Source organism: Theropithecus gelada, chromosome 7b (assembly GCF_003255815.1).
Source record: "Theropithecus gelada isolate Dixy chromosome 7b, Tgel_1.0, whole genome shotgun sequence".
Classification (NCBI taxonomy): Eukaryota; Metazoa; Chordata; class Mammalia; order Primates; family Cercopithecidae; genus Theropithecus; species Theropithecus gelada.
The window spans coordinates 24,694,753-24,719,049 of NC_037675.1; the positions used below are offsets into that span (position 1 = coordinate 24,694,753).

The 24,297-nt window shown below is 53.1% G+C and overlaps 1 protein-coding gene across 2 annotated transcripts; it reads right to left on the reverse strand.

The window, feature by feature from the left end:
• MYH7 (myosin heavy chain 7) lies at positions 1 to 22,882 on the reverse strand. 2 transcript variants are annotated; one of them, XM_025391153.1, is made up of 40 exons: positions 22,816 to 22,882; positions 21,388 to 21,443; positions 20,727 to 20,935; positions 20,282 to 20,425; positions 19,837 to 19,993; positions 19,671 to 19,698; positions 18,946 to 19,054; positions 18,770 to 18,862; positions 18,603 to 18,666; positions 18,085 to 18,183; positions 17,744 to 17,847; positions 16,991 to 17,129; positions 16,441 to 16,559; positions 16,167 to 16,316; positions 15,712 to 15,882; positions 14,792 to 15,101; positions 14,446 to 14,513; positions 13,985 to 14,072; positions 13,170 to 13,287; positions 12,901 to 13,024; positions 12,482 to 12,618; positions 11,970 to 12,225; positions 11,151 to 11,393; positions 10,791 to 10,967; positions 9,504 to 9,649; positions 8,284 to 8,374; positions 7,165 to 7,554; positions 6,795 to 6,921; positions 6,493 to 6,611; positions 5,546 to 5,742; positions 4,839 to 5,022; positions 4,400 to 4,565; positions 4,115 to 4,239; positions 3,250 to 3,558; positions 2,856 to 3,059; positions 2,608 to 2,733; positions 2,224 to 2,499; positions 1,263 to 1,358; positions 1,015 to 1,149; positions 1 to 134 (listed from the first exon to the last, which is right to left on the reverse strand). In XM_025391153.1, the coding sequence occupies exons 3-40, from the start codon at positions 20,925 to 20,927 to the stop codon at positions 117 to 119; spliced, it is 5,808 nt and encodes a 1,935-aa protein (XP_025246938.1). In that variant the 5' UTR covers positions 20,928 to 20,935; positions 21,388 to 21,443; positions 22,816 to 22,882; the 3' UTR covers positions 1 to 116. The 2 variants fall into 2 exon arrangements, with proteins under 2 accessions (XP_025246938.1, XP_025246939.1); XM_025391154.1 differs by lacking the exon at positions 22,816 to 22,882 and having other exon boundaries at positions 21,388 to 21,458.
• Positions 22,883 to 24,297: the final 1,415 nt, after the last annotated feature.

Consider the following 24,297-nt stretch of genomic DNA (forward strand, 5'->3'; position numbering starts at 1 on the left):
TCTTGGCTTCAAGGAAAATTGCTTTATTCTGCTTCCTCCCAAGGAGCTATTACACAGCCTCCAGGATGGGGCTTCGCTGGCACCCCCAGGGCTGAGCAGATCAAGATGTGGCAAAGCTACTCCTCATTCAAGCCCTTTTGAAAGGAAACAAAGTCCAATCAGTCCTTGGAGAGATGGTATTGGGCAGGGATGGGGCAATGGAAAGAAACGTGAAAGGGGTCTGATGGTGGAGGCCTGCTGTGTGGGCAGGTGGAAGCCCCTGTGGCAGCAGCAGATGTGTTTCTAGAGATCGACATGCAGGGGGCAAGTTCTGCAGGGTAGGGTTCTGGGGTTGGCCAGAGGGAAGTTGCCTGGGCGAGAACAAGCGGGTTCTCTGGGATGTTCATTTTAGGTTTGAGTTACAAGATTGTAGGACAAAATTAGGTGGGAGGGAACTGGAAACTAGCAGTTGGGGGAAAATTGGGATATACAGGTTGTATATAAATTAGGGTCTTCTAGGATGGCAGACCACCCTAGGGCTGAAATTCCCAGAGCCACTGAAACTTAGAGCTGAGCTGGGAGTGGTGGCTCACATCTGTAATCCCAGTACTTTGGGAGGCTGAGGCAGGTGGATCACAAGCTCAGGAGTTCAAGAACAGCCTGGCCAACATGGTGAAACCACATCTCTAATAAAATACAAAAATTAGCTAGACATGGTAGCACATGCCTATAATCCCAGCTACTTGGGAGGCCGAGGCAGGAGAACCTGGGAGGCGGAGGTTGCAGTGAGCCGAGATTGTGCCACTGCCCTCCAGCCTGGGCGGCAGAGTGAGACACGGTCTCAAAAAAAAAAAAGTTCGAGCTGGGAGAATCTTAGAAATCACACAGGACTGAATTACCAATTACCTTGGCCTCTGGGGTTGTGTGGTTCAATTGTGTGGAATAAATGAAAAGGAAGCATCCCTGATTTGAGGGTGCTCTGTCTGGGTATGCCTGCTGTAGGGGTAACTAGCAAAGCCCAGAGGAGGGACCCACCTTGGTGCCAATGTCGCGGCTCTTGGCCCTCAGCTTGTTGACCTGAGACTCGGCAATGTCCGCCCGCTCCTCCGCCTCATCCAGCTCGTGCTGCACCTTGCGGAACTTGGACAGGTTGGTGTTGGCTTGCTCCTCCTGCGGGAGGTGGGAGCATGAGGTGAGAGGGGGCCTGGGTTCTCTGACTTCTGGCTTGGGCGACGAACTCTCCTATGCCTCCCCTGGACCTAGTCCCCATCAGGGTCACTCACCGCCTCCTCGGCCTGGCGCTTGTAGGCCTTGACCTTTAGCTGCAGCTTGTCCACCAGGTCCTGCAGCCGCAGCAGGTTTTTCCTGTCCTCCTCCGTCTGGGGGCCAGAGGATAGGCAGGGGGTGAAGATGGCACAGTCATAGAAGGTAGCATCCCCTCTGCCCTGCCCTGCTTCATCTGACATCCTGACCCAATTCTACTTTCTGATCCTGACTGAACACTTGAATTCTCCTTATAATTTCTTACCCGATATGTGTAAATATTTTAAATGATCTGTACCAGGAAGAAGTCCAAAGAACTAGTGGGACTCCTGAAACTATGCACAAAATTGTGTGTGTGCAGTGCTCCAGGGAGCAGGTTTTTCAGGGTCCGGGGACCCCATGGAGAATAAATTCCCCTGCTCTGGACCTCAGCATGTGCTGGGAGTGACTTTGGGGCTATGAGTATGATGGAATTTCCTGGGCTGCAATGCAGATGACACTGACTTAATCTAGGTTAAGGACAAAGTGTGCTTAGAGGGATGGTGACATCCTGGATTGGAAAAGAAACAAATTCTAATTCAGAGTCTGATTCTAGAAAACACCTCGGAAAGCTAGAGTCCACACTGCCTTGGGCAATGGAAAAGTTATGATGCTTGTTTGAATGGGATTGGTGTGTTTTTGGTGTCTGTTGTGGGTGACGCTGGTGAGCTGTGCTAGGTGAGCTTTGTCTGGAATTCTGTGTGTGTCTCCTGGGGATGGGCTGAGGGTGGGTGTTGAGATGGAGCTCAGGCCAGGAGGCTCAGAGACTGACCTCTGAGCTAGGGGACATTCAGGGTGGGGCAGGGCTAGGCAAAGTGAAATGGGGGCTGCATTCCCACCCTCGCCCTGGAAGAGGCTAAGAGCAAACTCTTCATTCTCCTTAGCTGGCTGTCACCGTGGTCATGGTGTCAGGGCTCTGCCTGGAGTCACCGCCCGCCGCACCTGGTAGGTGAGCTCCTTGATGCGCCGCTCGCTCTTCCTCATGCCCTTCACAGACTCCGCATTGCGTTTCTGCTCTGCCTCTAGCTCATTCTCCAGCTCCCGCACCCGCGCTTCCAGCTTCTGCAGCTGCTTCTTGCCGCCCTTGAGGGCAATCTGCTCCGCCTCGTCCAGCCGGTGCTGCAGGTCCTTAATGGTCTGCTCCATGTTCTTCTTCATGCGCTCCAGGTGGGCGCTGGTGTCCTGCTCCTTCTTCAGCTCCTCTGCCATCATGGCGGCCTGTGTGCAGCAGAGAGGTGGCACATGGTCTGGTCAAGTCCTCACACACTCACGCCCCAGCCCACGGAGAGACACATCTGGATCGGGTGGGTGGAGGGAGGCACTCACATCTGTGATGGCCTTCTTGGCTTTCTCCTCGGCGTTCCTGCACTCCTGCACTGCCTCCTCCACTTCAGTCTGCAGTTGGGACAGGTCAGCATCCATCTTCTTCTTCTGATTGATGAGGCTGGTGTTCTGAGTTGGGGGAGGGGTGGGCAGAGCATGAAAAGCATTGAGCATCTATGTGTAGCTCTCAAGCCTTGCTTGCTGAGTCCCAGCCTGTACTCCCTTCAGGAATGAGCAGGGGAGCCGCTCACCTGGGAATGCAGCAGCTGCACCCGCTCGCTGGTCTCAATCAGCTCCTGCTCTGCCAGCTTCCGAGACCGCTCTGTCTGCTCCACCACGGCACGCAGCTCCTCTAGCTCAGCCTGCAGCAGGTTGTTGCGCCGCTCCACAATGGCGATGTTCTCCTTCAGGTCGTCGTTGGCGCGGACCGCGTCATCCAGCTGAATCTGGGTGTCCTGAGGATCAGGAGAGTGGGCATGAGTGGGGAGCCAGCCTCGGTGCCCTTCACTGAAGGCACCTGTCAGAGGTCCCTGCAGTGACCCAGGGTCAGGAGGAATCTGGTGCCTGTGTTGAGACACCACTGCTTCTTCAGGCCACGTGGAGGCCAGTCCGCTCCAGGTGAGGGGACCTCCTCCCCCTGTGTACCTTCAGCAAGCTCTGGAGGCTCTTGACTTGCTTCTGGGCCTCAGCGGCCATGCGGTTGGCATGGCTGAGCTGGATCTCCATCTCATTGAGGTCTCCTTCCATCTTCTTCTTCACCCTCAGGGCCTCATTGCGGCTGCGTGTCTCTGCGTCCAGGGAAGTCTGCAGCGAGTCCACCACCCGCAGGTGGTTGCGCTTGGCCTGTTCCATCTCCTCGTCCTTCTCTGCCAGCTTCCGTTCAATCTCTGCCTTGATCTGGTTGAACTCTAGCTGGGCCCGGAGGATCTTGCCCTCCTCGTGCTCCAGGGAGGCCTGGGAAGGGGTGGGGGAGGGGATGCAGGCAGACAGTCAGGGCACAGGGCAGGGTGGGGATCTGTTCACTAATCACGGATACAAAGTGAGTTCAAGAGTGGTGTAAGTGGTTCAGTCAAAGATGCAGGAGGTGGAGGAAAAGAGAATCTAAGAGAAAATAAAAATAAACCTAAGGAAAGGTGATTCAGGCCCTCACAGGGGAGAGCTAGCTATGAAGACAAGGAGGAAAATGAAGAGAAAGGTGTTGCCAAGGAAACAGAGGCAATCAGGTATAGAGTATAAAAGAAAACAGGCAGGCAGAGGTGGGAACCGGGAGGTGTGTGGAAATGGGAAACTCGGCTAAGACGCAATGGGTAAAATGTTTATATGAAGGGAGTTCAGTGACTAGTCATTCATTTACTCCACAAATCTTCATTGAGTGCCTACTATGTGCCAGGCTCTGTCCTAGGCTCTGGGGATGGGACAGTGAACAAAGCAGACAAAGCGGGGGATGAGAACAGGGACCAAAAGCCTGAAGCTCAGCTCCCTGCACCCCATGCCCTGCACACACACACACCTCAGCCTCCTCCAGGGCTGACTGCAGCTCCAGCTTCTCGGCCTCCAGCTGCTTTCGAACCTTCTCCAGCTCATGGATAGTCTTTCCGCTGGAACCCAACTGCTCAGTCAAGTCGGAGATCTCCTCTGTGTGGGGAACACGGTAACTTGGTTGAGGGCTGCTGAGGTCCAGTGGAGTTGGAGGGACATGCCTCTTTGCCCAGACCCCTCTTGGAGCCCCTGGGTGGCACCATATGGGGACACTGCCAGTGCAGCCCCTCCCCAGCCTCTCGGGCCCCCAGCACACCCTGAAGGTTCTTGTTCTCCCGCTTGAAGGTCTCCAGATGCTCCAGGGACTCCTCATAGGCGTTCTTGAGCTTGAAGAGCTCTGTGCTGAGGGAGCGAGCCTCCTTCTGTGAGGACTCCAGCTCCGACTGTGACTCCTCATACTTCTGCTTCCACTCAGCCAGGATCTGCCCGGAAACATGGCTCAGTCTTCAGTCCCCCAGCCTCAGCCCCATGTCCAGGGTCTGTCTCAGGACCTTCCTGGGCTCAGCCCTCCTCCCCCGCCTTCAAAGGGGACAGCTCTGGCCTCAGCCCCATGTCCAAGATCTGTCCCTGGCCCCGAGCCTGGGCTCAGCCCTGCTCTCCTCCCCAGCCTCCAAGGAGGATGGCTCTGGCCTCGCACTGAACCCCTCACGCCCCCTTGCCCTGCATGCTGGCTGCAGCCCTCACCCAGGGCCCACCTTGTCGAAGTTCCTCTGCTTCTTGTCCAGGGCTGCAGCAGCAGCATTGGAGCGCTCCACGTCCACCATCAGGTCCTCAATCTCATTCTGTAGCCGGTGCTTGGTCTTCTCCAGTGAGGAGCACTTGGCATTAACAGCCTCCACGGCCTCCTCGGCATCCTGCAGCCGCTGGGCCAGCTTCTTCCTGCCCAGGGGAAGGTGGGAGAGGGTGGGGAGGATGGAGGGTGTGGATGGGGACAAGAAGAAACAATATGAGCCTTCCAGAAGACAATCCTTGAAAACTCAGAAGTGTAGCTGGAGAAGCCTGAGGATAGGTCCCAGGGGCTGAGAATGGCAGGCAGAGGATCCCAGCAGGGTGTGGAGACAAAGGCACCCTCTGACCCTGGGCCAGCCTCTGGGCTGTGGACATGGAGGAAGTATGGGTTTCCTCAGCCCTCCCCACTGCCTTTCCCTGCCACAGTGCCCTGCCCCAGACGGAAGCACTCTGCCCTCAGACAAACCTTTTGTTCGTCTTATATTCGGATCAGAAACATAATTCGAGCAAAAAGCTTCCCTGAGAGGAGAAGGAGGTGGGGCCGGAACAGAGTCCTCCTATGTTGTCAAACACTAGCTAAGCATCTCCTGTGTGGGATCTGCTGAGGCTGGGGCTGGGCCAAGTCCTGCCTGCAACGGGGCCTCAGCCAGAAGTCAGGCTGCTCGGAACTCACTTGGCCTCCTCAAGCTCCTCAGTCCGCTGAATGGCATCTGTCTCATACTTGGTCCTCCACTGGGCCACCTCCGAGTTGGCCTTGGACAGGACGCGCTGCAGCTCAGCCTTGGCCTCCGTCTCCTCCTCATACTGCTCCCGCAGCAGGTCACAGTCATGCCGGGCTGACTGCAGTGCGTGGGCCAGGGCGTTCTTCGCCTGGGGAGGGATGGGCACCAGGAGGTGGGCTCAGCTTTCTCCATAAAGCAACCCCACCCTTGCCCTTCTCCTCACCCCAATGTCAACATCGTTCCTTGGCCTCATCTATGTCCAAACCCCTGGTGGACCTAGCATGGTTTACTGTTTGCTAATAACAAATAATGCCAATATGGCAGTGAACTATTTAAGAAAAGCTTCGTGGCCATTGGCCCTGAGCTTCTCCCCACACCAGACATGGTCATCACCGCTGCCATTTTACCTGGTTGGGGAGAGGGAAACAGGCTCAGAAAGGTTGGGGGACTTCCCCAAGATCACTGAGCTGTAAGATGCAGGTTAGTATTGAACCCTGGTGTTTTTTAAAACTCATGTTCTTTCTCCTTTTTCATGAGACCACCAAAGTGCTAGGAATAGCACTCCAGGTTGCAGGTTGCCCTGTGAATCCCAGGACCCATTTGTGCAGACCTTACATCCCCTTGCTGTGCCTAGGCAAAGCCATCTCATGCCTCCCTAGTTCATTTCCTCTCCTCCTTCTCACACCTTGCCTCCCGCCCAGGGATGCAGCAAAAGCAGAGGGCCTCAGCCTGGGGAGTAGATGGCATGTGGTAGGGTTTGGGCTATGATTTCTTTTTAGAATTCTTGGAGAACAATTGGTCTATAGCCAGCCTTATTCCTGGGAAGGGAAGTGATGTCAATGCAAGGCTAGTCAGTGTGCTCCTTGCTTGGGCCAGGTGGCCGGAGTCTAGCCCTTACCTTAACCTCCTCCTCCAGCTGCCTCTTGAGGTCCTCCAGCTGCTGGGTGTAGGTGAGCTTGCCTCGGGTCAGCTGGGAGATCAGTGCCTCCTTTTCATCCAGCTGCCGGGACAGCTCACCTGGGGAAGTACCATTCTAGATCAGTACTCCTATCCCCACCTCCTCCCCTAACCCTCAGGCCGCATTCTTTGGAGAGACTCTGTGTCTCTGTATGCATGTATTGGCGTGTGCGGGAGGCTGGAGCGGCTCAGGAGGTTGGGGAGACTGTGGTAGGATCCATGGAGACCCTGCTCTAGGCTCACCATTCTCCGTTTGCAGCTTGGCCCGCTGGCTGGTGAGGTCATTGACAGAACGCTGGGTCTCCTCCGCCTTGCTCCGATGCTCATTCATCTGGTCTTCCAAGGTCCTGCACATCTTCTCCAGGTTAGCCTGAGAAGGGAAGGAGAGTTATATGATGGATGTTGGGGGTGGAGGGGGATGCAAATGAAGGGAGTGTAAGGGGTGCAACTAAAGGAGAAAGGAAGAGGAAGGTGTGGAAGGAAGAAGGGGATGGGAGAACCAGGCAGAGGAAGGGAAGTGGGAAAATGAACCATGAAGGAAGAGAAACGACAAGGGGCAGAAAGTGGAGGTGGGAGGAGGAAGTTGGAGGAGGGGAGGCTGAGCAGAGCCTGCCTTGGCCTTGATGATCTGCTCCATGTTGGAGGTCACGTCGTCCAGCTCCAGCTTGAACTCACTCTTCTCCTTCTCCAGCTTCTGCTTCACCCGCTGCAGGTTGTCGATCTGCTCGCCCAGCTCTGCCACACTGTCGGCGTGCTTCTTGCGCAGGGCGGCGGCCGTGGCCTCGTGCTGCAGCGTGGCCTCCTCCAGGTCCCGCCGCATCTTCTGGAACTCGGCTTCGCGCTTCTTGTTCATCTCGATCTGCACGGACGTGGCCCCGCCGGCCTCTTCCAGCCGCTCGCTGATCTCCTCCAGCTCCCGGGACAGGTCTGAGCGCAACTTCTCCACCTTAGCCCTGGCGGTGCGCTCCGCCTCCAGCTCCTCCTCCAGCTCCTCGATGCGCGCCTGGGTCAGACACAAAAGGCTCAGATCCACCGCCTGGACCCCTCCACTGGATTCCACCTGGTTCTAAAAGGCTCTCGGCTTCTCTGGAACAGCAAGTCAGTTTAGCTCTTCCAGCAGAGAGGTGGGAATTAAAGGATTTGGGGAAGATGGTTTGAAGAGCGGAGTTAGCCTTCTTTTGGGCGAGGGCCTGACAAGTCTACATGCTCTTTATTGGAAGGAAAGTGGTTGAAACTTGCTCTTAAAGATGGACAGAGACCTGTGTTCTGGGGATATTTTAAGCAGTTTAGTCATAAAAAAATAAGAAAAGTTGAAAATGAGAGAGTCATATTTGTCTGACCAGATAACTAAAGACCTAACACAACTTCTGCTCTAGAGTAAGGAAAGTCATGCCATCAGAGTTGAGGAGCCCGTAAAAACCTCCACGTAACAGGGGAGGGCATGGAGACCCAGAGATCTGGAGTGGGCTCCCCGAGGTCACCCAACTAAGGCAGAGCTGAGACAGGAAGCCAGGAATTCTGCCCTCCAGGCCTGTGACCTTTTTGGGGTGGCTGTGGATCACCTGGCCCCTTTTGGATGTATCCATGGGGACACTGTAATAGCTGCGTGTCTGCCTCCATGGACACATAATCAGTTCCTGTAATGCTGTGAACAGGACACCCTAGAGGAGGGGGCAGGGGAAACAGAACCAGCCCAGGGACTAAGCATCCCGCGAGGGTGTCCAGACCTCACCTGAAGCTCCTTGAGCTTCTTCTGCAGCTGGCTGCCGAGAGCCTGTTCATCCTCAATCCTTGCATTGAGAGCATTCAGCTCAAAGTCTTTCCTGTAGGGAAGGAGGGATGGTGAGGTAAGGAAGACTCGTGGGGCCTCAGGAAGGTCCACCAGTGGTTGAAAATGGTAATGAAACAGCTAAAGAGTAGGATTTCATTAGAAAAATAGCTTCTGGGGGTGATGTAGGATCCCTGGAGGTGTAACACCTGTGGTAGGATTGAAATCCAACAAGAACGTAATGGGAGGAGGGCTGTAGACAGGGTGATGGGGCCTGGGCTCTACAGGACATTCCCATCTTTGGTCCTTGTTTTCTCATCTGTAAAATGAGGGGGTTGGACTAGATTGTTTGAAAGGTCCCTTTTAGCTCTGATGGTCTTTAATTTTGTCACTGTTGCTTTGGGTAACTCAGCTAACCTTTCTGAAAGTTATTTTCCTCTTTGGTAAAGTGAAATTAAAGATACCATCCTTAAAAGATGTTTTGAGAATCAAATAGGATCATGTATTTATTCATTTATTCAACACATTCTGTGCCTGGGAAGGTATGAAGATTCCTGTGCAAACACAAACTTGAAGAGGATGTAGATTATGATGATTCTCAAAGCCTTTCAAAGTCCTGAGCCTGAAACACCATAAGACCTTCAATTATCAAATATGTTCTGCAAGCTCACCGTTTACTAAGTCTGGAAAGTCTATACATTCTGGAAGAACTTACACTAAGAATTGAAACCCCAAATTAAGCAAAACAAAGAAATGGCCCTGATCCTCTGACTTCTTAAGTGTGAGGGCATTTCTTGGTGCCCTGTGGGCTCTCTGTGAAAAGCCACAAAGGGACTTTCCTAAGAGGCTCTCATGTGGAGCCTTCCTCCATGTCAAGGAACTGGTCTCCAAAGAGAGATGTGTATAAAGGGGGAAGGCTGTTATTTTCATTCCCACTGAGTGCCTAATAAGAAGAAAGGACTTAAGGGATACAATGGACTTTTTGCCAGGGAGGACCATCTAACTAACCCTGATATATGGGAATGAGGGAGGAAAGCCCTTGTGTGGGAGGTCTTTTTCCATGGTTTGCAACTCTGCTTGTGGAGGTTGCATGAGGTTGTTGCCTCAGAGGATGGCTGTCTTGTGTCTGCTTGTACTGTTATGGGCTGGGGAGGAGGAAGGACAGCAGGGAGGGAACACAGTACTTTTTCAGTCGCTCATCCAGCTGCTGCTTGTCATTCTCCAGGTCCATGATGCTCTCCTGGGTCAGCTTCAGGTCGCCCTCCAACTTCCGCTTCGCTCGCTCCAGGTCCATGCGCACCTTCTTCTCTTGTTCTAGGGATCCCTCCAGCTGGTAGAGAGAAGGAGCCAGGCCCAGTAGGCAAAGCATCCTGACTTGGTGATTCTGTTGTTCAGTTGCCCCAGGACTTGGTAAATCTTTGAGTTCAGGACTTGGGAAACCTTCCCCAGAGTGGACCAGATGTTATTAGGGGACTGTGAGATTGCCTAGATACAGGGGATGCTCAATCAATATTTGATAAATAAAGGAATGAATGATTGTGGGATGAAACCCCAAAGCTGTATTCTTTCTTTTTTTCTTTCTTTCTTTCTTTTTTTTTTTTTTTTTTTTTTTGAGATGGAGTCTCACTCTGTCACCAGGCTGGAGTGCAGTGGTGTGATCTCGGCTCACTGCAACCTCTGCCTCCCTGGTTCAAGGGATTCTTCTGCCTCAGGCTCCTGAGTAGCTGGAACTACAGGCACGTGCCACCACATCCAGCTAATTTTTGTATTTTTAGTAGAAACGGAGTTTCACCATATTGGCCAGGATGGTCTCGATCTCTTGACCTCATGATCCACCTGCCTTGGCCTCCAAAAGTGCTGGAATTACAGGCGTGAGCCACTGCGTCCGGCTGCAGTATTCATTCTTTCAGCATCCTATAAACACCTACTGGGCATTGGGCTCTGTGCTAAGCACTGCAGTCCCCAAATTGAATAGATCCAAGTTTCTGTCTAAAAGAAGCCTGTAGTCTTATGGCTGAGATAGAAGCTTAAATAATTATAATACAGAGTGATAAGTGAGTCAACAGACATATGTGCATCAGAAGGAACAACGATCAGATTCTACCTTAAATATTGGAATTTCAAAAATTCTTCTTGGAGAGCCTCACAAAATTTCCAAAGAAATATATCACGTTCTTATGAGATGACCCTCTAAATCTTGTGTCAAAGGCAGAGATATCTGGGATTGAACTTAAATTAAATAAGGAAACTCATCTCTATTATTGATCATACCAGTGAGATTAGATACATAATTCAGAATTGATCACCACCTCTGACTTTTCATTCCCCAGCTCCTTTCTAGAAAGATATCAGGAAAGTTAACATCCTCTAACCCCACCTCCCTTCAAACACACACACGCACGCACACACACACCCCTCTGGGCACAGATGGACATGGCATATCTAGGCCCCACAACTCTCAGTCTACTCACATCATCCACTTGCTGCTCCAGCTTGACTTTGGCCTTAGTCAGGGTGTTGACCTTGTCCTCCTCGGCCTGAAGGTCATCCAGGGCCTGCTGGTGGGCCTCTTGCAGAGCTTTTTTCTCCTTGGTCAGCTTGGCAATGATCTCATCCAGCCCAGCCATCTCCTCTGTCAGGTTTTTCACCTGCCGACCAAGAATCCCATCTCCTTTAGGGTCAAAGGTCACCAGCTTGGTGCCGTCTATGGGGAGCTCCACGTCAAGGTCCATCCTGCTCTCTGGATGCCGAGTGGCTGACCTGGGTCAAGGTCAGTATGGTCTGAGAGTCCTGAGGAGACCTGGGCTGGAGCCAAAGGGAGCTGCCCTTACCTTGTTCTCTGTTGCATGTTTCTCCTTCTCCACTTTGGCCAGTGTCAGCTCCAGATCATCGATGTCCCTTTTGAGCTCTGAGCACTCATCTTCCAGCTTGCGCTTCTTGGCAGTGAGCTCAGCATTCATCTCCTCCTCATCCTCCAGCCTCTCATTCATCTCCTTCACTTTGGCCTCCAGCTGAATCTTGTTTTTGATCAGCTGATCACAGCGCTCCTCAGCATCTGCCAGGTTATCTTGTTCCTGAGAGCGAGGAACAGAGGGGAGGCTGTTCAGGGGGCAAAGTTGTCATTCTTGCAGGTAGAGGGAAGGAGAGGCACATCCCTCAAATAGGACGGGAACTCTAGGATATCCCCAGTTGGCAAGAGCTTCAGAAGTATGGGGAGGGGAGCAGAGAGGAAAGGAACCAGAAGTCTTCATCTGGACCTCTTCCTCTGGTCTCCTCCCATGAAGGGCAGGAACTGCATTTGCTGATGCCAAGCGCTTGTATCTGATGGCTCAATGAAATGGACAGCTTTATTCCCTGTCTAGAGGAAACTGAAGCTCAAAGATGATGCATGGTCTGCCCAAGGTCACAAAGTATTAAGCTGTGAATCTAGGTTGAACCCAAGTAGAAAGCCTGTGCTTTTAAAAGTCAGCTCTTTTCCCTCTGCCCTTTCCTCCTCCTGGGGGACCTCTTTGGACGTCTTTAGAAGTGTTGAGCCTAGAGTCCTCTGACTGAAGGAACAAGACAGTGAGCCCCTGTGCAGGGAGGTGCAGGGTTGTGGGAGGTGAAGGTAGATCAGGGTGGAAGAACCAACAGTAGCCCAGGAGCCTCACCGCCTGCACTTGGAGCTGCAGGTCATTCTTCTCCTGCAGCAGGGACACCATCTTTTCTTCCAGCTCCTTGCGGCGAGCCTCGGACTTCTCCAGCGCCTCTTTGAGGCGTGCGAACTCCTCCTTCATGGTGGCCATCTCCTTCTCCGTCTCTGCACTCTTCAGCAGCGGCTTGATCTTGAAGTAGAGCTTCATCCAGGGCCAATTCTTGACCCCCATGAAGGCTCGAATGTTCCACTGGATTATCAGCAGGGAGTCTCTGCAGGGGCCCATGAAAGGAGTGCTGAGCCTCCTGCCTCCTTCCTACCTGAGGTCCTGAAACCTTGGGAATGTCCCATTTTCTGCATCCCTCCCACTCTCCCTGAGGCCCTCTGACCCTGTGACTGCAATGTGTTCATGTGAGCGCCTCCTGCAGGTCTCTCTGTTTGAAGAGCTGTTGAGCTCTTTTTCCTGACACTGCCCTTGAACCAGCCTGGGCCTCAGAGAAGCGGAAACTTCCTCTTGAGATCTCTCACCTACGTTCCAGCAGCTTCTTGTACTCCATTCTGGAAAGCACACCCCGGGACTGGGCCTGGATACGCGTGATGATGCGGCTCAGCCTCTCATCCCTCATCTCCTCCAGCAGCCCCAGCAGCCCGGCCTTGAAGAACACCTGCAGGCAAGGTATGTGTTGGGCATGACTAGGGAGTGGTACGAGGGAAAGAGGTAGTGGGGAGTACCTTAGGAAGGGTAACAGCCTAGAAAAGGATTGCAGGGAGGAGGTCAATGGCAGCTGGAGCTGGAGTGAGGGGAGTGGTGCTAGATGTTCTGCTGAGAGGGGTAGCATACAGGTAAGAGATTTCGCTAAGACGATTATAAAAGGAAAAGCATCATGAGGAGAGGAGTCAATGCACAAGAGATATTTGCCTTTAATTAACTAGTCTCCTTTCCTCACCTTGGTGTGGCCAAACTTGTACTGGTTGTGGTCAATGTCCAGGGAGCCGAGCAGCTTCTCTGCCCCCTTCCTGCTGTCAATGAACTGTCCCTCAGGGATGGCTGCTGGGTTCAGGATGCGATACCTGAGGAGGGAAGTGCCCAGAGTCACCCATGCTCTGCAGTGATCTGCTCTGCCCACAGAATTCCAGGGCCACCTGCAGACTCTCATTCCCACCAGGGCAGCCTGGCTCCCCCATTCTACGAGTTCTGGGGCGCCCTCATACCCACCTCTGCCGGAAATCCCCGTAGAGGATGCGGTTGGGGAAGCCCTTCCTACAGATGCGGATGCCCTCCAGCACGCCATTGCAGCGCAGCTGGTGCATGACCAGGGGGTTGTCCATCACCCCTGTGGTAGGAGGGAAGTGGGAGGAGTCTGTGAGAACACTGAACTGAAGTTCTGGGCTCCTATCCTGGCTCTGTCACTGATTAGCTTGTAATCTTAGCAAGTCAGGTAGTAATAATCCTTTATTTGTTTCATTTTCTTCTAGCCACATTTTTAACCACAAGGCTTTCACATTCCTTTTTTATATGATTCATACCTATTATCATAGGTGGTAGCCAGAACAGATATATCCCATTTTCTAGATTAGTAAATTAAGCCCAGAGGGGTTATGGGACTGGCCCAAGGCCACTAAGCTGATCAAGAACAGAGCCAGCTCTTGAACTCAGGTCCCTGAGCCTCTGTCTCCTAATCAGCCAAAAATGGATTAACAATTTGAATATGTCTCATTAGGGGATTAAGTAGTTCTGCAGGTAAATTTAAAGCTGAACTAAGATTCTGTGTTGGAACCAGCTATCCAAGGGGTTGTAGGGTCACTGATGAGGTAATGTCCATCAGAGTGCTTTACACATCACCCACATTATACACTCCAAGTGTAAGGCAGCACTGAGAGGGAGGTAGCCTGTGAGGCCTCATGGGGGATGGGGAGAGAAGAACGTGGTTTGGAAACCGCTGTGGTGGTAGGTAGGGAGATGCCCTAGGAGGTCCTGTTCCCAGGGTGCTGTATGCCAAGCAGTGGGCTGGCCTGAGTTTGTGGCCTCACCTGGAGACTTTGTCTCATTGGGGATGATGCAACGTACAAAGTGGGGATGGGTGGAGCGCAAGTTGGTCATCAGCTTGTTCAGATTTTCCTGTGGCCAAAAATGCAAGAGAGAAAAGTAAAGAAAATGCAAGAAAGAAATGCAGAAAGGAGAGAGGAGAAGAAGGAAGGAAAAGAGAGATGGAGAGAATTCAAGGAGCCACAGAGATGAAGGGGCCTTGAGGGAAGACACAGATAAGGAGAGAGGTGGGAGACAGGAAGGAAAGAGGAGAGAAGTGAGATGGGAAGTAAATAAGTGAAGAGGCCAGGAGATGACGGGAAGAGAAGATGGAGTGAAAATGGTCACGAATGCACCAAGGAGACAGGGAGCGGGAGGAGTAGGGGATGAACAAGGCAGGGCAGGGCCGGGCTAGGTGGAGTTGGCAGATGGGGAGCTGAGCTGGCTGGGGCTGGGTCCCACTCACCCTGTGCAGAGCTGACACAGTCTGAAAGGACGAACCTTTCTTGGCCTTGCCTTTGCCCTTCTCAATAGCTGCAGGAAAGAGAGTCAACAAAAGAAGCCTCAGTGTGGGGAGGTGAGGGCGTGAGTAAAGAATTACAGCCCCTCTTTACATCCTTGCTGGCATTTGGCCCTTGGGTGAGGGCCTTCAATGTGGCTGCCTCAGTTTCTTCACCAAGTTCCATCCCACTGAGTCTGTAAACCTTGGAGTACAACCTGACATTGAAGTAGTGGGGTGTAGCAAGTGACCTAGCTCAGAACCTTGGCAGAATCCCTGCTCCTCTGTCCTGGAAGCCTCAGTTCCTACTTACGCGCATCAGCTCCAGCATAGTTGGCAAACAGGGTGCTGAGCAGCTTGAGGGAGGACTTCTGATACAAGGCCACTACAGTCTCATTGAGAGGGTCTTTGTTCTTCTGCAGCCAGCCAATGATGTTGTAGTCCACGGTGCCGGCATAGTGGATCAGGGAAAAGTGGGCTTCAGGCTTCCCCTTGATATTGCGTGGCTTCTGGAAGTTGGAGGATTTGCCCAGGTGGTTGTCAAACAGCTTGGCCTTGAAGGTCATGTCGGTGGCCTTGGGGAACATGCACTCCTCCTCCAGGATGGACATGATGCCCATGGGCTGAGGAAGCAGGGGAGAGCATCACTGAGTGTCCTTTATACAGGTGGACATGGATTCTGCTCTATGATCAATACTTGCTCATGGAGGTGCCCCGCTGGGTGTTAAGGTAGTAGGCTCAGCTCTGAGTACAGTTATCTACTGACTGGCACTGGTTCAAGGTGGAGGATTTTGTCTGATGACAGAAGGACCTTTGTGAAAGTCTGGGAGTGTGGCTGCTATCAAAACTGTACATATCACCCCACCACCCAGATTCCTGAGATGCTAGGGTTGAAAATAGGTGCACTCTTATGATCTCCCACACCATCCTCACACTTCCTGATCCTTGGATGCATAAACCAGGCCCAATAAACATGCAGGTGTGGGAGGTCATCATGCAGGTGCCCATCCTCCATGTGTCCACTCTCAAGCCCCTGGGAACTCAGCTGTCCCTGGTGCCACCCTGTCCTCGGTGCTCAGCACAACATAGGCTCTGGAACCAAGGGCTCAGGATCCTTCAGCCCCTTATATTGTCAAGATTATATTCCCCAGAAGGGAGAGGGGCTGCTGTTTTGTCTATGGTGTTCATGTTGGGTGTGCAGGGAGAATTCAGGCGGTGAGGCCAAAGAGGCACCTTCTCGATGAGGTCGATGCAGGCCTGCAGGTCCATGCCAAAGTCAATGAATGTCCACTCGATGCCCTCCTTCTTGTACTCCTCCTGCTCCAGCACGAACATGTGGTGGTTGAAGAACTGCTGCAGCTTCTCATTGGTGAAGTTGATGCAGAGCTGCTCAAAGCTGTTGAACTGCAGGGGGCGTGAGGGGTGGGAGCAGTCAGGAAGTGGGTGTGAGTGGCCATTGGGGCTGTGCCCGTGCACTGTGCCCGAGCCCAGCAAGGCGTGTCTGGTCCCCTCCATGTCAGGGCAGTGGAGGAGGGCTTCCCCTGAAGACAGGGACAATGACTGCCTCTGTCACCGCACAGTCCCCACTGCCTTCCTGTGTCTGGTCCACGACTGACTCTCAGCAAATGGCTGTTGAATGTGGGAGTGAGCGAGTGATTGTTCTCCCCCTCCCAGGGGTCCCAACTCACATCAAAGATCTCGAAGCCAGCGATGTCCAGGACTCCTATGAAGTACTGGCGTGGCTGCTTGGTCTCCAGGGTGGCGTTGATGCGTGTCACCATCCAGTTGAACATCTTCTCGTACACTGCCTTGGCCAGTGCCCCAGTGGCATATGCCACCTGCAAGGTAGAGGAGAGACCCATATTGAGCAGGGTTATTGGGAAGAGTGAACTTGAAAACTCCCACCCCATCATGCCAGTCTCCCTACCCTGCCCACCCATTATCATCTGAAGATGGACCCACCTGCTGGACATTCTGCCCCTTGGTGACGTACTCATTGCCCACTTTCACCCGAGGATGGCACAACCCCTTAAGCAGATCGGCTGAGTTCAGCCCCATGAGGTAGGCAGACTTGTCAGCCTCTGGAAGGAAAAGACGAATAGCAAAGTTGGTAAAGAGATGACTGCTGGCCGGGCATGGTGGCTCACGCCTGTAAACCCAGAACTTTGGGAGGCCAAGGCGGGCAGATCACTTGAGGTCAGGAGTTTGAGACCAGCCTGGCCAACATGGTGAAACCCCATCTATCCTAAAAATACAAAAATTAGCTGGGCATGGTGGTGCATGCCTGTAATTCCAACTACTCGGGAGGCTGAGGCAGGAGAATCACTGGAACCCAGGATGTGGAGATTGCAGTGAGCCAAGATCGTGCCACTACACTCCAGCCTGGGCAACAGAGCAAGACTCCATCTCAAAAAAAAAATAAAAAATAAAAAATAAAAAAAGACAGATGACTGCTGAGCAGACGTGGCCCTCCGTGACTTGACAGCTGCCCCCTAGAATCCCTGCCTCCCACCTTCAGTGCCGTCCGGCTCCGCCTGCTCCTCCCGCTGCTTCTGCTTGAACTTCATGTTTCCAAAGTGCATGATGGCACCTGTCAGCTTGTACATGGAGTTTTTCTCCTCTGTAGTGAAGCCCAGCACGTCAAAGGCGTTCTGTAGGGAGGCCCCGTATTGGTGGACCCCCCAAAAAGAAGTATGATGGGTAAGTGAGATCCCTTGTAAGTTGTAGAGAAAACTTGTCTCCTTAATCCCTGTGGGTTCTGAGACTCCCATACCCAGTGGGGAACTCCAAAACAAAGGATGGAAGATGCAAGAGCAGAGCAGACGTCAGCCGGTCCCAGCCCCAATGTCAGTGGCCACAGCTTTTCTGAGTTACCCACTTATGCTTCCTGGCCCTACACTTGCTTCCTGCCTGGCCTTCCGTACCTGTCTGCATCTGTTCACCTAACAGGCCCTCCGGCCCCATGCCATCTGCATGGCTTTCCCTCCTCATCCTGCTCCCTTGGTGATGCTTATTTCTTGGCTGTGTGCCTCTCTGTCTCATGACTTTCAGCCCTTCCTGGTTTGATAGAACACCAAATACTGGCCAGTCCTGTCTCACCTCATCCGTTCCCCAGTACACCCTGACCACGGGGCACATTCTGGCTCTCAGGAGATCCATACCACTTTAAACAACCAATGGCCAGCATCTTAGCTCTGCTTCTGGACCCCTGTTTGCCCCTCACTGCCAATCCTCCCACCCCCTGGCTGGGTCCTCACACACTCACATCAGTGGCCATGAGCTCCTCAGCGTCGTCAATGGAGGCCACAGTGGTCTCTCCTTGGGAGATGAATGCATAATCGTAGGGGTTGTTGGTAATCAGCAGCATGTCTAGGGGAAAAAACATGGTTAGGGAGGGACACAAGCCCCCGGCTCTCATGGAGGCTGCTCACCACAGCACATGGCCTGAGGAGGAGCACAGGACAGGGCTTGGCTTGGCCCCACATCCCACTGAACTGAATCCAGCAATGCCATGAAACCCAGGGCATGCCAGCTGAATCCAGCCACAAGGAGAGGGGACCAGGTTGCCATGGAGATAGTTGGTCTCAGTCAGTGGCTGTGACTCACCCAGCAGCTCAGGCTTTTTGTTAGACAGGATTTGGTAGAAAATGTGATAATCTCTCTCCGCTTTCAGCTGGAAAATAACTCTGGATTTTTCCAGAAGATCTGTGAACAGGCGGGGAGAAGGAGAGAAAGAAAAGTTAGGGTTTGGGCACAAGGAAAATTAATGATAAACGTAGCAAGCAAAAGGCAGAGGGAAGGGAAGAGCCAGAGAGACTAGTTGGACAGACACAAAGAGATCACACAGAGAGATGGAGACAGAGACCCAGAAGGAGAGAAATAGTCTCAGAGAGAAGTCCCAGAGAAAGACACCTAGCCATGCAGAGACAGAAATGGAGAAAGATGCAGAGGAAATCTCAGAGAGAGACAGGTATGTAGATCTGAAAACAGAGACACCTATAGACATAGACTTAAAGAGGAGAAAAACAGAGGGAGGGAGGAAAGAGAGAGAGAGAGAGGTTAAGACCAGATGGTCTAGAGCAAGGGTGAGCTTAGGCTGAGCCTAGCAGATTCACGGCACTCACAGGTCTCTATGTCTGCAGATGCCAACTTTCCTGTTGCCCCAAAATGGATTCGAATGAATTTCCCCTGGAGAGATGGAAGAGAGTGGTGATGAGTCTGGGAAAGGCTCATATTTGAGACCATCCCTCCACCAGTCCAAGTCCCAAGCCCAAGGTCAGGGACCACTCACGAAGCGGGAGGAGTTGTCATTCCGGACGGTCTTGGCATTGCCAAAGGCCTCCAGAGCAGGGTTGGCCTCGATGATCTGGTCCTCCAGGGTGCCCTGCAGAGGTCAAGAAGGAGGCAGGTGAGAGCTCTTCCCCCTCCCTTTCTGCAGTGCAAGACCTTGGAAGGCAGTAGGCCTACCTTGCCCGTGTTCTGGTCCTTCTTGCTGCGGTCCCCAATGGCTGCAATAACAGCAAAATACTGGATGACCCTCTTGGTGTTGACCGTCTTTCCTGCTCCGGATTCTCCGCTGTGAAGACAGTCAGGGCCTTATTGGGCAGTGAACAACACTGCTGGAGACCAACAAGCCTCAAATCAGGAGAGAATGCCTGGGTCTACCCGAGAGTAGGAGCCCTGGACAAGAAGTTGCCAGGTTATCTGCACCCAAAATCCACAACTGTCTTCTGATGCACAGAGGTCAGGGCTGGCACCAGGAAGGATGCCACCAGAAGGCACTGGTTTGGGCAGGCTGAGCCTGTGCTTGGCTGGGCAAAGTAAATGGAAGAGATGGGCCTGGGCTGTTTTGGGAAAAGTGGGTGGGGCTGGAGGAATGGGAAATGTTTCTGAAGGGAAAGAAAAGGAAGAGATGAAGACATGGCGATAATGAGCTTCTGGATAAATGAGTGATGAGTTGGAGGAGAGTGGGTGAAGGAGGTGGGAGAGGAAAAACATGAAGGGGATGGAAAGCAGAAAGGAATAGGGAGATCAAAGAGAGGGGTCAGGGTAAAGGTCAGAAGAGAAGGAGATGGGCAGGAGGTGGTGGGGAAAGAGGCTGAGTCTATGCCTAGGGGCCTGGGATCCCTGATGGGGCTGGAGGCGGGGATCAGGGAGATTCTGGAAGGGAACAGGGTAGCAGCTACACTCACGTGATCAGGATGGACTGGTTTTCTCTGTCTGTGGGGAGAGGGTGGGGAGGAAAGGTCAGCAGCTGCACAGAATGCTCTTGTGGGGCTTCTCCCCTCCTTCACCTTCTCCCTCTCCCTTCTGGCATCTCCCAGTTCCCTTCAGGAAGACCCTTCTGGGGCCTCTCACCTGTCAGCATGTACTGATAGGCATTGTCGGAGATGGAGAAGATGTGGGGCGGGGCCTCGCTCCTCTTCTTGCCCCGGTAGGCAGCTACCACCTCGGCATTGTACACCGGCAGCCACTTGTAGGGGTTGACGGTGACACAGAAGAGGCCCGAGTAGGTCTGGGGATAGAAAAGTAGCAGTGACTTGCCAGTTGCAAAGGGGGAGGGCTGGTGATTTTGGGAGTTAGAGAAAGATCCCAGGAGAGAAAGAAGAGAAAGGAAAAACTCTGCATGCACTCAATCTGAGTAATGCCAGTCCCCAGAGTGTTGGAATTGAACCAAGGATGTTGGGATGAGATTAGAGTATAACCCTGCCTGGACACAAACAGAAGACACTCTTGGCTCCTGGGGCGGACATGGATGGAGCAGGAACAAAGATTCTGAGGTGGGGCCAGGTGCAGCACTCACATAGATCATCCAGGAGCCGTAACGATCCTTGAGGTTGTAGAGCACCGCGGGCTCGTGCAGGAAGGTCAGCATGGCCATGTCCTCAATTTTGTCGAACTTGGGTGGGTTCTGCTGCATCACCTGATCCTCCTTCACAGTCACTGTCTGCAAGAGCCCCCATCCAGGCCCTCCTGTCAGCCTGGGCTTTCCCTTCTCCCTCAAGAGGGTTAGGAGTTGGTGAGTGACAGGGCAATAGTGCTTAAGAGAGAAGGAACCAGGATCTCACGGAGAAGACAGAGGGATTTGGAAGGTCAGGGCTCCTTGGAGGGTCTGGATTCTTCCCCAAAGGGAAGGAGAATGGGGCCATCCTCAGGTCTACGTGAGGGTGGGGCATGGGTGTACCTCTCTGTGTCCACCCAGGTGTGCAGGTGGCCAGGGTGGACTCTCACATTAGTCTGACACCCACCTTGCCCTTCTCGGTCTCGGCAGTGACTTTGCCACCCTCTCGAGACACAATCTTGGCTTTGACGAACTCCTCTTTGTCATCAGGCACGAAGACATCCTTCTTGAGGTCAAAAGGCCTGGTCTGGGCTTCTAGCCGCTCCTTCTCTGACTTGCGCAGGTAGGGGGCGGCAGCCCCAAAGGCGGCCATCTCCGAATCTCCCATGGCTGTGCCTGGAGTGAGCAGAAGCTGGCTGCCTTTCCATCTGCCCACTCTCCCCTTCCCTCCCTGGGCTCTCCCCTTCAGTGGGAGCCCCAAAACCTAGCACTATGCTCAAGAATCAAGAAGAGATACCAGTGAGTCCCTTCCTCTTTGAGGTTACCCTTTAACCAGAAGAGCAGCCTAGCAAACCTGCCAGAGTAAAGGGAGCAACTAACTATTGTTCAAGCTGGAGCTCTCCTAGGGGAAGGAAGAGTACCCTGAGCTCCTTGTAGGAGCAGAAATCTAACTATTTCCATCTCTGACCCTCATCTGTCCCTGGACCCCTTGGCCACAGGTAAGGAGCTCCTGATAGCCAAGATATTTCTCCAGTGCAGGGCAGAAACTAGAGTTCCATAGTCTGACTTTGGGGCTCTAATGCCCAGTCTCACTAGATTCTCAGTGCTCTAGCTTCAGCTTTTCTTACCTGGGCTACTCAAGTGTGTCTACAGATGAGGAAGGGGGCCAAGGCCTGCAGGGGACCTGGAGAGAGGGAAAAGGCTGTGTCAGGGCAGGCTGTGCCCAACCTGGCCAGTCCCACCTTTGTGCTTCTCCCTGGCTCTATCCTTCAGCATCCACCCTCTTCCAAAACAAGTTGGAAAGGGCGGTCAACTTCTCTGGTCCCATCCTTCTTGTTTTTCAAACCCTTTTCCCTTTTTCCTCAAGAACTAGTTCTAACAGCTGCCTGGTGTCAACTCACCCTGAACCCTAATCCTCTTCACTCCTCCGAGACGGTCCCACCCCTGCCTGTACCCATCTAGTGGTACCTTTCTTTGAGCCATCTGAGAGACAACTAATGGTCACATTTGTTGAGCACTTTCCAGTTTAAAAGCACTTCAATGCACATTGTCCTACTCAGTCTTCACCCCATTTGACAGATGAGGAAGTCGAGGTTAAGTGGCTTGCCTGTCCAAGAGCCCATGACAATAAGTGGGAGAGCCAAGACTTGAATACAAGTCTGTTGACTCTAAAGAGAGTTCTTTTCCGTCCTGTCCCCATTTTGTTGTCAGACTGTGGACATTCTCAGAGAGAAGACACTGTGGGCTTCCTCTCATAGACACACCTCCATCACGTAGCTGAACACCCTCCACAAGCCCTCTGATGAACACTCATGCCTGCTGCTTGGGCGTGCATCTCACACGAAGACAGGCTTCTTTCCCATACCTCAGTCCGCACCCCACCCCCAGGGTGCCACATATGCCTCAACAGCAAATGTGTACATTTCAGGATGTGTGCTGCGTAAGTAGACTGACATCACTGCGTGTTCTTCAGTACACAAAGACCTGGAACATCCTACACCCCCGTGCCTGTGAGCTCCTTCTGCAGAGGGTACACACTATAACAATCATGACTCCTGGAGGCATAGACAATCATCTCTGCATGCATGGACAGGGGTAGCTACACATTCCAGGCCTCACAGAATCACATGAAGGCATACACACTTCCTAGAATCCTTCTCCACCGTCCTTTCTCCCTCCCTGCAAAGGAATCTCCTCATTCACAGGCATGATCATATACCCGCATCTCCCACTTGATATTTCTGTGTCAGTGAGGCACATACCCTCTCTCACATTCAGACTATGCAGGCTTGTACACACACACACACACACACACACACACACACACCCCACACACCCTGTAATGCATATTGGTCCCATCTGCTCAAATGCAGATATCTTCCCCTGGGAACTCCTGTGGCACATACGCCCATGTTTAGACCTGCACATGTGTGCCCAGTGACTGGACCTGGTACACTGCATGAAGTCCTGCATGAAGTTTGCTATTCCTAGAGGAATCCCTTCCTAAGCCTGGAGCCCCCTTATCCCAGAGGAAAGCCTCCAGCTCCCGCTCCTACCTGAGAGCAGCAGGGAAAGACACAGAGCAGGACAGAGCTGTGGAGCCAGACCTGGTCTCAGGGGCTGTATATATGGGGCAGCAGGGCACCCCCACCCCCACCTGCACCCAGTCCCTAGCCGGATTTAGAAAGGGCTGTTGTCACTAGAAGCATTTCCCCCAGGCTCCCCCCCTTCCCAAACAGTGCTCCCCTCCCCCCGCTCCAGCTAGGAAACAATTGGAAGTGGTCGTCATTGTTATGGCATGGAGTGTGCAGGGTCTGAGTTCCAGGGGGCGGGGTGGCTCAAAGTGCAGCAAAAATATCTCCCAGGCCAGGCCTCACATTCCACAGCTGGCAGGAGAGGGAACTGACCACGACCACCAAGACCAAGGCAGCCAGGGTCCTGGCTTTCCCGCAGGGCACTTCTGGCCCTGGACACTGCTGCCCCTCCAGTCTCCTGCCCTGAGGCCCCTGCTGGCCTGGCCCCATTTCCACAGTGTCCTCCCTGCTCTCCTGGCCCAGGTCCTGTATCCAACTGTAAGCTGGGAAGGGGCTAAGTGTCAGCAGCAGAGAGGGGTAGGACAGAGTTGGGGGCATGGCCCCAGGGTGAGGCTAGACTGGGGCAGCTGGAAGGACGTTTCCTAGCCAGGTGGCAAGAACAATAACCATGGAGCTTAGAGATGGGGACTCTGGCTCAGGCACTGATTTCCTTGGACCAGCAGGCGATGTGTTGAGGTCACCAAGCCTCTGAGCCAGACAGGCCTTTAGCAAGCCGTCCAAGCACTTCATTTTATGGAGAGGGACACTGCATTCTTTAAAGTTATACAGCTAATCGGGGCAGCAGGATTCAAGGTGGGAAACCTCAGCAGATGGGAGTGGAGCCGGACCTTCGGAGGGTATCCTGGAAAGGAGGGCTGGAATTCCAAAGGTGTGGGGACCACCTATGCGCAGAGGGCAGGACCCAGCTGCAATGGTCCTAGTTTGGAGCCCTTTGCCTGACTCACGTTCCTGGCTCTGCCCCACAGGTACTAAAGGCCTGAGCCCAGAGACAGACACTCTCAAAGCTCTAGATAATATAGCTGCTTGGAGCTGGAAGGAGACCCCTAAGACAGCTGTTGTCTGGCCCACCCAGCCTCAGGTGGGATGACCTTTGTCCAGAGCTAGAGGCAACTAGCGTTCTGGCAGGTGAGGCAGAGCGACAGGACAGGAAAAATCTTCCCCTCTGCAGGCCTGAGGAACAGCCACAAACGAGGGGAAGAAAGGGAGCTGGGGCCCAGCCTATGAGCACAGAACACAGCCAATGCCATGCTCTTCTAGCAACGGGGTGTGCAAGCTTGACTGGCTCCGTGTCTAGGCAACCACTGCAGGGTTTGGTGTGAAATCTCCCCCTTCTTCCGAGCACAGCTCTTCGGCGCATGCGGATTAATCCATCTGATTAGCTGTCAGCTTGGAAGGAGAGAGGCAGGCCTGGGGGATGGGTGCAGCAGGTACATTTTGAAGGTG